Source organism: Puma concolor, chromosome D1, assembly GCF_028749965.1.
Source record: "Puma concolor isolate L17-30 chromosome D1, mPumCon1.1.hap2, whole genome shotgun sequence".
NCBI classification, from domain to species: domain Eukaryota; kingdom Metazoa; phylum Chordata; class Mammalia; order Carnivora; family Felidae; genus Puma; species Puma concolor.
The window spans coordinates 12199962-12216117 of record NC_141676.1 but is presented as its reverse complement, the minus strand read 5'-3'; the positions used below and the strand labels follow the sequence as shown (position 1 = coordinate 12216117).

Sequence of the window (16156 nt, the reverse complement as noted above, 5' to 3'; positions counted from 1 at the left end):
CCTATGGATAGGATAATTTTCTCTTGGATCTAACTTCTGTCTCTTCTTGAAATATGCCTGTGTTCTATTGTTCTGCTCTCAGGCAACCTCCATATCATAATCTTAAGTTTTTTTAATATTTATTTTTGAGACAGAGCGAGATAGACCATGAACAGGGGAGGGGCAGAGAGAGAGAGAGAGGGAGACACAGAATCCAAAGCAGGCTCCAGGCTCCAAGCTGTCAGCACGGAACCCAATGTGGGGTTCAAATCCACAAACTGTGGGATCATGACCTGAGCCAAAGTCAGATGCTCAACCGACTGAGCCACCCAGGTGTCCCATCCATATCATAATCATCCGTGGGCAGCACTCACTTGCTAACTGTTCTACTCAACTAACTCTAATACCTCTATGGCTACCAGTACAATACAAATTTACCACGACACACTTTCATATGATTCAGATTAAATCTCAATAAAAAAAAAAAATCCTGCTTAACTAAAGTGCAACCTGGAAACGAAATACCTAATGATTTGTGAAGAGCATTGAACAAGCTTCAGTGAACAAGCAAATTACTACAAAGCACTTTGCTAGTGCATTATGTCAGTGCTACTGTATCTGGGTCTATTGTCAAACAAAGTGAACCTTGTGGGTGCCAAGAAAGTGAAGATATCCAACAGCAGAAGAAGAATCGAGTCTATGTCACGCGGCAGTTGTGATGATGTAGAAAAAGCATGGAACCTGCACAAATGGGACCTGAGTTTCAATTCCATCTCTTTGGCTCTAGCTGTATAACTTTAAGAAAATTACTTTCCCTCCCGGGGCTCAGTGTTTCCATTTATAATTAGATTACGTGTAGGATAAAAATATTCTTACAAGACTGCAGTGGGGGTTAAATGATTCACAGTTAGGAATATACATAATAACATGCCTGACATTTACGTGAGTCTCTATGTCAGTGAAGGGCAGGATACATGGGACTATTTTCATTCTCTCTTGAAACACCACCAACATGATAAAGAATGATTTACATTAGAAACACCCATAAGGAATAAGAGAAAAGGAGAGGAGATGCCACAGAGGAGATATCAATACAATTTTGCAAAACTTTAAGTAGGTATAAGAGTGGCAACTAGCTTGGCAGGAAACAAGAAAATGAAGCCTGCGTTTCTGCAAAGGGGAGGTACCAAGGCAATGCAAGCTGGGGTTCCACAGCATCAGAGGGGCTCAGAAAGCGAATGTACAAGATAGTTTTCAAGTCTGGAAACAAGATTGGCTGGAAGTCTGAAGAGCTGTTAGATCAGATCCCCCACCCTGCCACAAAATGTAGTGATTAATTCTGGAAATATCAAACCAGAGAGTGTCAAGCCCTAAAAGACCTAAAATAATAATATACAGGGGTTTCCCAGCAAAATGCCTACAGCATGCTACCTGAGTATCACACAGCTGAGTCCACCAGTCAACAAGTTCTGCTTGTACCACAGAGCTCCCAGTTAACCTTTTAGTGTCTCATTCTTAAACAGGAAATGGACAACCAAAGATCAGCAGCATTTGACAAAGACCAGTGTAACAAGATGTAAGGCACAAGCCATGTAATAGATGTCAAATTTCTTTTTCTTTTTAACAGACAGAGCACAAGTGGGGGAGGGGCAGAGAGAGAGAGACAGACACACAGACAGACAGAATCTGAAGCAGGCTCCAGGCTCTGAGCCTTCAGTACAGAGCCCGACCCTGGCTCGAACCCACAAACTGTGAGATTACGACCTGAGCCAAAGTCGGATGCTTAACCGACTGAGCCACCCAGGCGCCCCAGTAATAGATGTCAGATTTCAAAGTGACATTTAGGACATCCCTCAAAGTAGAGAGCCATGGGCTGTTTACACAATTCTTGAACTCCTCACTCACACTGAGGATCTAAAACAGGTCAAAAGAAAGGAAAACTGAGAGAGGGACTTCTTTGGAAAAAAACTGCTATGGGTGCTTCATCGCCACCACCACCAAGAGGGATGAGGTATGCTTCCAGGTAACCTCAAGTCAAGAGAGAGACTTCGATAGGGCCACTCAGAGAGCCGGATATGTGTCCCCAGCCATCAATGCGATACAGTTGATAGTATTTAACTCACCCCTGGGAAATGTCCACGAGTGAATCTGGCTGAATACAGAGACACAGCTGATAACTAATTGCAAACCCACTGACTGTAAGAAAAACATGCCTGTCCCCCATGGTCTGTGTACAAAAGTGTGAGTGACAGAGACACGTGCAACCACTGTAATCACTTCTAAGAGATCACCAGGAGGGAACAATGGAAACCCTACAGAAATAATCTGTGCGGAATGAGTCCTTCAAGAAATGTACCAAGCAGAAAACAGCTAGCTAAGATAAGCGAAGGGTAATCAAGAGTTTGAAATTGAACCTGTACTGAATCCACAAGAGCATCCAAGGGAAAAAAAAAAAAAAGAAAGAAAGTTAGTTAAACATATGCCAGATCCAGAGAGCATGATGCAAATTTATGGCAGTACTAGGAAAGTTAGTATTTTCCTCCAGGCTTATCTTCCTCCTCCACTGTTTAAACTGTGGAGGGGTCAGATATCAGCAACAGGGGTGAGGGGGTGGATGCTAAAGGTAGGAAAGGACAGAGGAAGGGCTAGAACCCCCTTCCCTGGTCTCCCACAGCTTAAAGAGCCAACCAGGGGACAGTAGTCATCACTTAAAGTTGGATGCTTTAGCTATTACACAGATGGAATTACCCGAGGACTTAGTTGTATGTTTTATGGGGTTTTTTTCTAAGTTTTTAAAAGTTTGTTTATTTTTGAGAAAGAGAGAGAGAGAGAGAGCATGCAAGTGGGGGAGGAGCAGAGAGGGGGACAGAGGATCCCAAAGCAGGCTCTGTGCTAACAGCAGAGAGCCCAACATGGGGCTCAAACCTAAGAACCATGAAATTATGACCTGAGCCAAAGTCCCACACTTGACTGACCGAGCCACCCAGGCACCCCATGTGTTTTGTGTTTTAAACTGATTTTCTATTTATAACTGTTTATTAAGGGAGTGCCTGGGTGGCTTAGTAGGTTAAGCCTCCAGTTCTTGATTTGAGCTCACAGTTCAGGAGTTTGAGCCCCACATTAGGCTCCACTCTGACAGTGCAGAGCCTGCTTAGGATTCTCTCCCTCCCCTGCTTATGCACACATGTGCTCTCTAAATAAATAAATATAAATAAATAAATAAATAAATAAATAAATAAATAAATGTTATTTTTCTAATGTTGACCTATTTTTGAAAGAGAGAGAGAATGATTGGGGAAGGGGCAGAGAGAGAAGGAGACAGAGGATCCAAAGCAAGCTTTGCACTGACAACAGAGAACTTGATGTGGGGCTCAAACTCACGAACTGTGAGACCATGACCTGAGCCGAAGTTGGATGCTTAACCGACTGAGCCACCAAGGTGCCCCAATAAATAAACTTAAAAAAAAAAATAACTGTTCATTAAGAGTCATTGGAAATGACATGGGACTGCCCAAATTTTTATTTAGGAGACAGCTGCATTGTTTTCCCACTGAGGTAATTCTAAAAAGACAGGAAAAAAAACACAAACAAAAGAAAGAAACCTTCTGATTCCATGTGTGAGTCATACTAGTTCAAAACAAACATAAAAAGAAGAAGTCAGGGAAAAAAAATCAAGATAATTCAGAAGAAAGGAGAAAAAGAAAACTTGCAAAGAGAGAAAAACAGATCACACAGTAAGTATCAGGAATAAGAACAGAAGCTTAATAAAGACATCTCAACCATGGAAGCTGGAAGACAGGGAAGCAGTGTGTTGAGAATTCGAGGGGGAAATCCTTTCACCTAGAATTCTATGTCCAGGCAACTCAAGGTAGACCACAGAATAACAGTATTTTCAGATATTCAAGGTCTCAAGAGTTTTACCTCTTACTCCTCCTTTCCTAGGAGCTGTTCCACCAACGTAAAGGCAGTAAAAGACCGGGGATCCAGGAAACAGAGGATCCAACAAAAAAGGTAGTAAAGGAGTAAAAGAAATTCCCAGGATAATGACCCAGAATAAGTGCTTCACAGCAGGCCTGAAGAGGAAGCATTTCAGGCTGCGGTGGGAGGGCAGACGTCCCCAAAGCAAAATGAGTGGAACTGACTGACTACCAGATGTGGCTGACCATTTTGAGAATGATTCCACGACTCTGTCAGATAAATTAGAGCTAGGTACAATGGAAATTGAGCCAGTGAAAAAGAACTCTAAATATTAACTTCAGGGAGAAAACTAATTTATATGAAAAGGATACCATGATAGTAAAACTAATTTTTACTGTGTCTCCAAGTGGTGGGCACTGTTCTAAACACAAAACTGCCACTGCATCTCAAAGTCCTCATAATTACCCTGTGAGGTAATTAGTACTGGGCCCATGATGAAGAAAACGAGATACAGAGTGTTAAATGACTTGAATGATATCATATAGCTAATAAATACCGCAGCCCAGATTCGAACTTGGGCAGTCTGACACTAAAATCTGTGCTCTGCTCCGTGGCACCTGGGTGGCTCAGTGGGTTAAGCAGCTGACTTCAGCTCAGGTCATGATCTCAGTTTGTGAGTTTGAGCCGCACATCTAGCTCGCACCGACAGCTCAGAGGCTGGAGCCTTTTTCGGATTCTGTCTCCTCTCTCCGCCCCTCCCCCGCCTGCGCGCGCGCTCGCTCTCTCTCAAAAATAAACATTAAAATATAAAAACAGCAGTTTTAAAATCTGTGCTCTGCTCTGACCATAGTTTGCTACAAGGCTTAACAATGAACAATATTTCCATGCTTGTCAATATGTGCACACTGAATACTGGTCTGACCTGTAATTATGACCTGATTTTACATTGAGAGAATGGGGGAGGGGAAGTGTGTTGAGGGTAAGGTGGGATAGTAAATTCTCATCTTCCCCGGTAGAAACTTAATACGTAATGGTTAAAATTAAGGAAAAAAAAAAATCAATGTATGGTAATAGAAGTATATTCCTTAAAATACACAAGTACAAAACAGAAGAAAAAAAGCTGAAAACATTTGGAGACGATAACTGGATCTGGGGGTGGAGAAAGGAAAAGCGAGGGATTGATCTTTTTCAGGATTATCCTTAATGTAATATTTGAGCCTTTTTTTTTTTCGAGTGGGGTGTGGGGCGCAGGTGAGCAAGGGGCAGAGAAAATCCCAGGATGGGCAGAGGCAGGGGGTGGAGAGAGAGCTAGAGAGAAAGAGAGAGAGAGAAGCGGGGCTCACCCAAAGGGGTGCTCGAGCTCACCTGATGTGTGGGACTGGAACTCACCAACCATGAGATCATGACCTAAGCTGAAGTCAGATACTTAACTAAGCCACGCAGGCGCTCCGATATTTGAGGTTTTGCATTAGTATTTCTTTGATTTAAAAAACCAATTTAGTGGCGCCTGGGTGGCTCAGTCTGTTAAGCGCCCCACTTCAGCTCTTGTCAGGATCTCAGGCTGAGTTCGAGCCCCGCCTGGGGCTCTGTGCTGACAGCTCGGAACCTGGAGCCTGCTTCCGATTCAGTGTCTCTCTCTCTCTGCCCCTCCCCCGCTCACACTCTGTGTCTCTCTCCGAAATAAACAAACATTAAAAAAAATTTTTTAGGGGCGCCTGGGTGGCGCAGTCGGTTAAGCGTCCGACTTCAGCCAGGTCACGATCTTGCGGTCTGTGAGTTCGAGCCCCGCGTCAGGCTCTGGGCTGATGGCTCGGAACCTGGAGCCTGTTTCCGATTCTGTGTCTCACTCTCTCTCTGCCCCTCCCCCGTTCACGCTCTGTCTCTCTCTGTCCCAAAAATAAATAAAAAACGTTGAAAAAAAAAATTAAAAAAAAAATTTTTTTTAAACCAATTCAAACAGAATTTATAAATGCTGGGGAAAGGCAGGGAAGGACGGCATAGAGTACTGAAACAGGCGCTTGCTGCCAGCGGCCGGAACCACGACGACCACAACCGACCAAGGAAGAGCAATACCTTCCGCCCCGAACACCTCTCCGCAGTGCGAGCAGAAGAAGTGCTCCGGATGCCAGGTCTGGTTCATTGCCGTCAGCACTTTCTGGAAAAGGAGCACACACAGACGTCAGAGGGCTGCAACTCTATCACCCACGAGCCCCGGCAGGAGAAGGAGGATGACTCACGTCCAGGATGGGAGCGGCGCAGTAAGCACAGCGCGGGGAGAAAAGGTGGTGGTAGTCCTTGGGGCAGTAGGCCAAGCCACTGCGCTCGAAGAAGGGGCTGCAGCCAATCTCCTCTTTGCAGTGAGCGCAGACGAAGTGCTCCGGGTGCCACGCTTGCCCCAGAGCATGGATCGCCTGGGGAGGAAATGAAGGTGGGCCACCGTGAGACTGCAGCCAGGTGCCCTAGGGTGCCCTAGGTTGCACAGCTCTGAACAGCACTTGGCGCACGGTATTTCCTGTAAACGGTGCCCCCCTGGGGTTACGCAACACAGAGGCCTAGACCCAGGTCCCACCTACGGGGTCTGTTGCCCCTGCATTATGGAGAGCCAGAGGGTGCCCAGTTTCCTGACCAATCTTGCTGATAAAAGTCTGTTAGCTGTTGGTTGCCGCTACACAGCTCCGGAGGGTGGGGGAACCAAAATCGAGCACAGCAGTGACAGACAGGGATGACTACCGTGGCCTGGAAGGGATCCCTGGAAGAGGAAAAGGCCAGATGAGGGTTTTTGTTCCTCTGGTCTGAACACCTCATCTCACGCCCCACACCAAAGCCCTTTGCTGTGGGTTTTGGTGAAGGATGACACAGCAGGAGGCTGCGGCCACGATTTGGAGCTGAGTCAGCGGGAATCATAATCAATCAACTTGAGCGGGAAGTTGGCACAGAGGGAGCAGGGGGAGACTCCCTCCCAGGACAGGCAGGACAGAACAGTGGTTCAGAGTCACACACGGCAGGGAGGCTCTCCTGGGCTTCAAATCTTACCTCCTCTTCTTTCTAGACCTTGGACATACATGCCAGTTAACATCCCAGAGCCCTTGTTTCCCTCATCTTTCCAAAGGAACAATAATAGAGTGTCCCTTGAAGGGCTGATGTGACCGGTAAATGAGGAAATACTTGCAAAGTGCTTAACTCAGTGCCCGGAGCACTGTAAGGGATGGGTAGTTATTAACTGTTACTAAAATGTCGTAGAATAGAAGGCCATAGAGCAATCTTTGGTGAGGCAGACACAGACACACACAGACAGATGGCTGTAGGACCAACTTCTTGGCCCATCCCACCTTGCCAGCAATCGGCTTCTGACAGGAAGCACAGTGGCCCTTGGGCACTGTGGCAATTCCAAGGTCCTGCAGGTCCTGCTCCAAACCCCCCAGCATTGAGTCCAGGGAGGCTTTCTGATCCTGCTTGTTTGCTAAGTGCTTCTTGCTGGCATCTGCTTTCGCTGCAACCTGGCACCCAGGAGAGAACCACGAAAAGAATCAGTGTCATGTACATTTCCCTTCCTTGGCATCTTCTGCATGACCTGTAAGCTCACCTCTGCTGACGGATCCTTTCTTCCGTACCTAACCTCCCTCCAAGGCACTGGAAGAGTCAACATTGTAACACCAATAAAAATGCTTTCATCTCCCTTTTATCCTAAACTCCTCAGGCCAGATGAAATAGGAGTAATCATCCTTCATGTGTAAATCTTTTCTGACCGTGGGAAATCGAGTGTACGAAGATGACACTTTTCCTCACTCCTACAATGACCATAGGTCAACAATTAATCATATCTTCTTTTTACCCATTTGTTCTCCAATGTTTTTTGAGCACCTAGTTTGTGCTGGTCACAGCCCCAGGCTCTTGGCATAGAGCAATGCCCAAGGCGACCTAGACTCTGCCCACATGGAGTTTATATTCTCTAGGTGATAGACGATAAACAATGAAATAAGTATATGATGTAACATCAGGTAGGGATAAGACCTAAGTTCTACACCCACACAGAAGTAACAGAGGGTGGGGCGGTGAGAGAGAATTGATGTAGATGAAGGTGATCAGAGAAGACTGTCTAAGGAAGGTAACATTTGCACAGGTATTTCATGATGTACGGAAGGGCCCAGAAATATTGCTATTCATGGGAAAAGCATTCCAGAAGGAAGGAAGGCCCAGAGGAGGAAAAAAGTTAGGGGAAAAGTCAGAAGGTCAGGGGAGCTGGAGTAGAGGGAGTAAGAGTAAGTGTGGCAGCAGAAGACAATGGACAGAGAGGCGAAGATCACGTTGGGCCCTCATGGTAAACTCAGGTTTTATCCCAAGGGTGATGGAGCCTCTGGAGGAGTTCAAGCATGAGAGTGAAAGAATCTGATCTACAGGATCCCCATGGTAGCTGAGGGAGGGATTAAGTGTAGACAAGCAAGAGTGGAGAGGCACCAGCTAGGAAGGAGATTATCGTTAACAGTTCAAACCAGAAAGAATGACTTGGTCCCGTGTTAGGGGAGAAGGTGGTGAGAAGCTGTCATATGAGACTTGCTGATGGATTGGATTTACTTAAGCAAAACCCCAAGGTAGTTATTATAATCCATTCAAAGGAAAAGCCTCAAATTACAAAAAAAGATGCCCAGCTCGTCCTTCATCACTCCGTGTCCTGATTCTGTCTCTCTCTACTCCTTTCCGACCGAGCTACTACCACCATCACCTAATACTTCCTGATCAGGAAACAGGTGCTCTTCCTACGGCCTCCATGGCATCAGATTTGCATGCACTAGACAGACCTTCAAAGCCTCCCATCCGCTGCCCTCACTTTACCTTTCCAATCTCATCTTTCATTAGTCACTAAAAGCCTCCATTGTCTAAGGCCAGCCAGGCTCCCTGCAGTCTCCTGAATATATACGATCTGTTACTGTCTGCCTTCGTATCCTATTTTTACTGCCAGGAATAACTTCACATTATCTCACTAATCCAAAATGCTCATTTCCCTTCAAGAAACTTATCATCTGACAGATTTCCTCCCTCCTCTATTATAGAATGTTACTTAATGTTGAAGAGATTAGTGTTCAAAAGGTTAATGTCTAGAAGGCCCAAAAGGGCCATCCCTATTAAGTAGGTAAAAAAACCACAATTGTATATGTATATACATATCCATGCATATATGTCTATCCACACCCACGTCTACTTGCTTATATATTCCAGAACACTTCCGAATGAGGATGTAAGAAACGGGCAGAACTGGATGGCTGGGGACATGGCTGAGAGGGAAATAGCTCACTGCAAACTTTTCCACCTTTGACTTTTGTACAACGTGAATGTATGGCCCATTCAAGAAATGAGCAGATCTCTTTTATTTTTTAATTTTTTTAATATTAAATTTATTGTCAAATTGGTTTCCATACAACACCCAGTTGAGCAGATATTTTTTTAAATGTAAATAAACCATGACACATGCTAAATCAATTAGAAAACACAACATAATTAAAACTCCTAGTGTAGATTTTTTTTTTTTTTTTTGTCCTAGCACTTACAGCGGTACAATGAACTGAGGAATGTACCCAGTTTTGAATGTACCCAGGCATGGAAGAAAATTTGTTTCTGATGTTCATTCATCTGTTCCTGCAATGTGTCAGGAACTGTGCAGGCATTGGGAGTCCAAAGGTGAGCCACAAAGATAAGGTTCCTGACCTCCCCAGTCACACACCTTTTTATATACTGCCTTGTCTTAGTCACTTCATGTGGGCATATCGAAGCTTCCAACCAATTTAGAGGGGCTGGATTCTCTACCTTAAGAATTCTAGATGAGGGGTGTCTGGATGGCTCAGTTGGTTAAGCGTCCAACTCCTTGATTTTGGCTCAGGTCATGATCTCTCGGTTCAGGAGTTCGAGCTCCACGTTGGGCTCTGTGCTGACAGCACGGAGCCTTCTTGGGATTCTGTCTCCTCTCTCTCTGCCCCTCCCTCCCGCTCATGCTCGCTCACTCTCTCTCTCTTTCAAAAATAAATAAGAATAAAAAGAAAGAAAGAATTCTAGATATTTCCTTAAATAAATTCTTAATTTTTTTTTAATGTTCATTTACTTTTGAGAAAGAGAGACAGAGTATGAACAGGGGAGGGGCAGAGAGAGAGAGGGAGACAGAATCTGAAGCAGGCTCTGGGCTCTGAGCTGTCAGCACAGAGCCCGACTGCAGGCCTCAGAGTCACAAACTGCAAGATCATGACCTGAGCTGAAGTCTGACACTTAACCAAATGAGCCACCCGGGTGCCCCTTCCCTTAGTAAATTCTTAAAGTCCACTTCTCTGATTCCCATCCCCTGCCAGGCCACATGAGCTCACCACTCACTCTCTACAGGCCAGAAGGAGGTGGCAGATTTTATCAGAGTATGGGGCTCAGGACTCCTCCTCCTCCCTACTTTCAAAGCCACACTCTGATCTCCCTGGCTCTGCTGCAGCTTGCCCTCCGTGGTCCCACTCAGGCGGGTCTCTGAAGGTCCTGTCACATTCCATCCAGCCTCAGATGCCTGCACCCTCATAGGCTCATGCCCAACTGGAAGGGCCTCCTCTCTCATCTGTGTCCAAACTGTTTCCATTCTTCAGAGTCCATCCCACACCCCATCCCCACCTCTGATAAAATCTCCTTGACCTCTCTACCTTCCTAACGTTTGCTGTGTATATTTTGATAACCCATCTGTGTTTTATTCTATAAATGTTGCACAGGCTTATGCTTCCCTTTACCAAGCACATTCCACACTCCTTGAGATCAGAGCCTGTATCATATTATCTTTTGTGCCCAGATAATACATCCCACAAAGTTAAATTCACGGTTGAATTAAATTTAGTCTGGGAAAATGAATGACAACTGAGAGTTCCGAAGGGGGATGCGGAGCTGAGGGCCACAGAGATGCACCCAGGAACTATGCTCACCTGGGTTTGCATGTCACACAGATGGGCCATAAGCTCATCCAGCTGGGCAGCTGCTGAGGTTTTAGGAGGCAGCCGTGCTTTGTTTGGCTCTTGGGCCTCACTGTAGAGAGAGAGAAAAAAAAAACAAATCCTAACACATCAACACTCAGATAAATGTTAAGCCACACATAAAATACCAGAAAATGCAATTTTAATTACTAAACCCTTCAGTGTGAGTAAAACTAGAGAGAGTATTTAAAAAGTAGGTAGTGGGCTAAAAATCTCAACACGGTCTCCCTGCATTTTTGTCTCCGTGTCCTCCTCTGGTCATCTCAAAAGCTGACCATTGTTCTCAAGTCCATGAAGAAATGCTCTGGACATGTAGCTGGCAGGACATTCTCCCCCAACAGTCAGGTGCAAAGCAGCTTCTAAAAACGGCTTGAAGATACTGGCCCAATATATATTTTTTATTACCAAAGCATTCTTTTTTAAATTATAAATTATTACACCTTCTCTCACTTACTGTCAGGCGAAAGACAAACACTAAATAAGAATAAAGAGCAAGCAACAGCAAACTAAGGTCCAAGGGCCAAATTTGGCCATGACTTTCATTTGCACACTGTTGACTGCTGCTTTCTTACACAGTTGGATAGTTCCAACAGAGACCTTGTGGTCTACAAAGCCTAAAATATTTACTGTCCGCCTTTTACAGAAAAAAGATCACTGATCGAGTTTAGACAATGTACATAATACTGGTTTCACATCCATATAATTGGGAGTAAATTATTGATGAATACAATTTGGACCCAAGAAACTGAATACAGTCTATTCAAATATTTGCCGAGTTGTTAGTAAAATTAACTGTGTACAAGAACACAGAATAAGGCTCAATAAATTCTAAGAAGTAAGTAATACAGACCATATTCTTCTATTGCTTTAATAAAAGTACAGATTAATCATAAGAAATCTACCCACCTAAGAAAAAAATAAAACACCTCCAACAATTCTTGTGATGAAGAAAGAAAATAAACTGAATTTTCAACCTATCTAGAAATCGCAACGGAAGCACGTACACACACACACAAACACCCTTCAGAGTCAAAAGCAGTATGTTATCAAAAGGAAAAAATATAGGGGCACCTGGGTGCCTCGGTTGGCTGAGCTTCCAAGTTTTGATTTCCGTTCAGGTCACGATCCCAGGGTTGTGGGATTGCACCCCATGTGTGCTCTGTGCTGAGTGTGAAGCCTGCTTGGGATTCTATCTCCCTCTCTCTGCCCCTCTCCCTCAGTCGTGCACTCTCTCTCTCTCTCTCTCTCTCTCTCTCTAAAATAAAATTTAAAATAATTAAAAATAAAAAATAAAAGGAGGGGTGCCTGGGTGGCTCAGTCGGTTGGGCGTCTGACTTCAGCTCAGGTCATGATCTCACGGTTCGTGGGTTCGAGCCCGGTTGTCGGGCTCTGTGCTGACAGCTCGGAGCCTGGAGCCCACTTCAGATTCTGCGTCTCTCTCTCTCTCTCTCTTTTGTGCTCTGTCTCTTTCTGTCTCTCAAAAATAAATAAATGTAAAAAAAAATTTTTAAAGAAATAAAAAGAAAAAGATATAATGGACTGAAGTGCGATATTGAAAAATAAGAAAGACCAGAAACCAATAAACAGAACACCCAACTCAAGAATCTCAAAAAAAAAAAAAAAAAAAGAAACCCACCAAAACTAAAATAACTAAACAGAAGGAGTAAAAGCATGAATTACTGAAAAAGAAAACAAACAAAAACTGGGTTTTTTGGAGCACTGTGTAAATTTCCAAGTTCATAGAAAAATATGGAAAATCACCAAATAAGGTCTATAAATATCACAGAAATACAATACTAGAACCAGACAAAGAGAGAACAGTGTGTGTGTGTAATGTGTGTATGTGGGATGGGGTGGTGGGGGCAGCTTAATAAAGACAGCAGAAATATGTTTTAAAAACATCCTGGCTAGATAGTGTTATGCCAGTCTTTTAAGCATGCTTCAACATTAGAAAAAGGATTAATGTAATTCATTATACTAAAAAATAGAAAAAGCTTTATAAACATATTGATAGGTGCTGAACCACACAATCCACCACCATTCCTGTTGTTGAAGATGGAGGAAAAGAAGTTTTATAACCTGATAAAATACAAGAAATCTATAGTGAACCTTATATTTAATGGTCAAATACTAAACACATTTCTAATTAAGAGAAGAGGAGGACAAGGATCCTACTATCACTGCTGGTCTGCAATATTATTCCAGATTGCATTACCAAATGCATTCAAAAGTAAAAATAAGAGACTTATATATTGGAAAGAAAAAGGCAAAGCCTTCTCATTCCTATTTTATTTTTTATTTAAATTTTTTTTTAATGTTTATTTATTTTTGAGAGAGAAAGAGAGAGAAAGAACACGAGCAGGGGAGGGACAGAGAGAGAGAGACTCAGAATCCGAAGCAGGCTCCAGGCTCTAAACTGTCAGCACAGAGCCTTACGTGGGGCTCAAACCCATGAATAGTGAGATCATGACCTGAGCTGAAGTTGGATGCTTAACCAACTGAGCCACCCAGGCACTCATTTATTTTCTTTTTTAAATAGATGATATAATCACTTACCTGGAAAATGTAAGATAAATGATTGGACAACTATTAGAAGGTATCAAAAATATCAGGATGGTTACTGGGTACAGGAATATGGTGAAATAATTAGTCTCTTTCCTATAGACAGCAGTAGCCAATTTGAGAGTCCGTTGGGGAAAAAGCACATGTTCACAACACCACCAAAAAAACATATAAAATATTAAAGAATAACTCTAACAAGAACTGTGCAAGGCTTCTGTGAAGAAAAAACACTGGCAGACATACAAGACATGCATAAGTAATGATGCATAATACGATGTCAGTTTCTCCCATTAAACTACAAATTCAATGTAATTCATAAAGAAATCTTAAGAGAATTATTCAAGTTCATTAATAAGCTGATGCTGAGATTCATGGGCCAGAACACTCAAGATAATTTTGTAAAAAGAGGTGAGGAGGGAAGATGTCTCAATAGATGTGCTGTCCGATAAAGTGACAATAAAATGTGTGTGATGTTGGAAAAGAAACAGATCAGCCAACAAATCAGAGGACTGGAGCAGACAGAGCCCAGAAACAGACTCCTGAACCATGAGAACTTTGCATATGGTAATTGTGGCCTTTCAAATCCTCAAAAACAAAGTAGTAGACACAAAATGCACGACAGCCTATTTGAAACAATAAATTTAGATCCTTAACAAACTTTGCACGTGAGTAAGTTTTAAATGAGTTAAAGACATAAATACATTTAAACATAAAAGGAGTAAAAGAAAATGGAAGATTTTTTTTATAATTTGGGGTAATGAAGGCTTTCCTAAGAAAGGCATGAAACTGTAAAGTGAAAGCAAAAAAGAAAACAAAACATCAACAGAGCTAATTTCAAAAAAAAATTCAACATACATAAATACTTAAAACATAAATAATATTCAAATATTAAAGTCTGCAAATCAGTAAGACAAGCTAATAGAAAAATGAGCTAAGGATTTTTTAAAAAAGCAAGTTTCAGAAAAGGAAATTTGAATGCTTATTACTGTATAAAGATATGCTGATCTAGATCTTTACCATGCAAATTCAACAGTGAGATTCCAGTTTTTATCCCTTAGCCAAAAATTTGATAGATTAATAATGTGATTGATAACATTCCTCTCTTAAGGAAAAAAGACTGTCTTTTGGGTACAACATGTCCCACTACTGACCTACTTCCGTTTGAGTATTTAACAATAAGAAAAATGGAGGAGGAAGTGGATGTCTCCCCCTCTGAAGAGAAAAGATTTTGTCTTTTAGGTACAACAGGGCCTCCTGCCAGGCATAATTTTGTTTTTTGTTTTTTGTTTTTTTAACTGAGGAACAAAAATGGTCAAGTAGACAAGTGCTTGATTCAATCCTTAGAGGCTTCCAAGGAAGCACAGAGAGGCTCAGCCTCAGGTCACTTTGGGGTCATGACCCCTTCGTCATTGCTGCCACAGGCGTGTGTCTTGTGGGCAAAAGGCAGCCAGGCTGTCCGCACATTCTCGGCCCTGTTTCCCAGTGTAGAAAAAATGTAGTTTCTTATGTGGGTCTGTATAATCCTAAAAACCTGTCCACCTCACAGTCGGCGCACACTGGTGCTTATCCAAAACACTTCTTTTTTTTTTTTTAATTTTTTTTTTTCCAAACGTTTTTTATTTATTTTTGGGACAGAGAGAGACAGAGCATGAACGGGGGAGGGGCAGAGAGAGAGGGAGACACAGAATCGGAAACAGGCTCCAGGCTCTGAGCCATCAGCCCAGAGCCCGACGCGGGGCTCGAACTCACGGACCACGAGATCGTGACCTGGCTGAAGTCGGACGCTTAACCGACTGCGCCACCCAGGCGCCCCTATCCAAAACACTTCTTACTGGTTTTTAGCAAGACTTCTGGTGCCGTATGGAAAGAGAAACCCTTGTTGTGATACCTTAAGAGTAACTGGATCAACAACATAATGTTCTAAATAAGAATGGAAAGGTCAAAAGAGTTGGTGATTCCATCAGTACAGGAAGTGTGCCTAAAAAGAGAGGAAGCTCAAAATGAGAGCTCCTTTGATGGGTCCCCTCACTTCCTGAAGGTGGTAAAAGGGCTTTGCTGTGTCATGGGCAACAGTTTAATTCGTGAGTTAGAGGTTTTAATAATATACAAATACAAGAGGTGTGGTGTTTGTTTTAAAATGTTTGTTTGTTTGTTTGTTTGTTTGTTTGTTTGTTTGAAGAGAGAGAGAGAGCAGGGGAGGGGCAGAGAGAGAGAGGGGATCCCAAGCAGGCTCTGTGCTGTCAAAAGAATACAGATTCCTCACGTGAGGGGCTTCGTTCGCTGGAATCTTCCCCTATTCATTCCTCTGCGATGTTTTTATGATTGGTGTTTCTCCTTCTTACCAAAATTATTTTTGTTCGTGTATATGTTTCTAAATTATCCTTCATATTGCTTTGATATATAACTACAGTAGAAATATTACTACATGGCTACACATGCCACTAGTATTGAATACAGTCTCAAGGTTGAAAGCAGCGTTTGGTTCATTTAAGCAAGCCAGAGGAAATGGTGGAAGCAGAATGCAGGCATCTAGTTTCTGAGTCTCACGCTCTGTTCACACCTGCGAGCCTTATCAGCTCCGAGTTATACCAGCCTTAGGGATGTGTACCAGGCTATTGCTTATTTACTAGGCCACCTGGATTTCATATCAGTCTCCCATACCGATCGACACAGCAAGTGTCATTCGGTACTGGGGAAAATGTATCAGTCAAGGC

At 43.0% G+C, this 16156-nt stretch overlaps 1 protein-coding gene across 1 annotated transcript in view; it reads right to left on the bottom strand.

Annotated features, from left to right (window-relative positions):
* LPXN (leupaxin) overlaps positions 1-16156 on the bottom strand; it is a 38809-nt gene that overhangs the window by 8434 nt on the left and 14219 nt on the right. The window contains exons 4-7 of the mRNA XM_086677336.1: positions 10833-10932; positions 7227-7394; positions 6135-6308; positions 5971-6052 (exon numbers count right to left, since the gene is read on the bottom strand). Of these exons, the coding sequence (XP_086533462.1) occupies positions 5971-6052; positions 6135-6308; positions 7227-7394; positions 10833-10932 (524 nt within the window). The remainder of the gene's footprint in view (positions 1-5970; positions 6053-6134; positions 6309-7226; positions 7395-10832; positions 10933-16156) is intronic.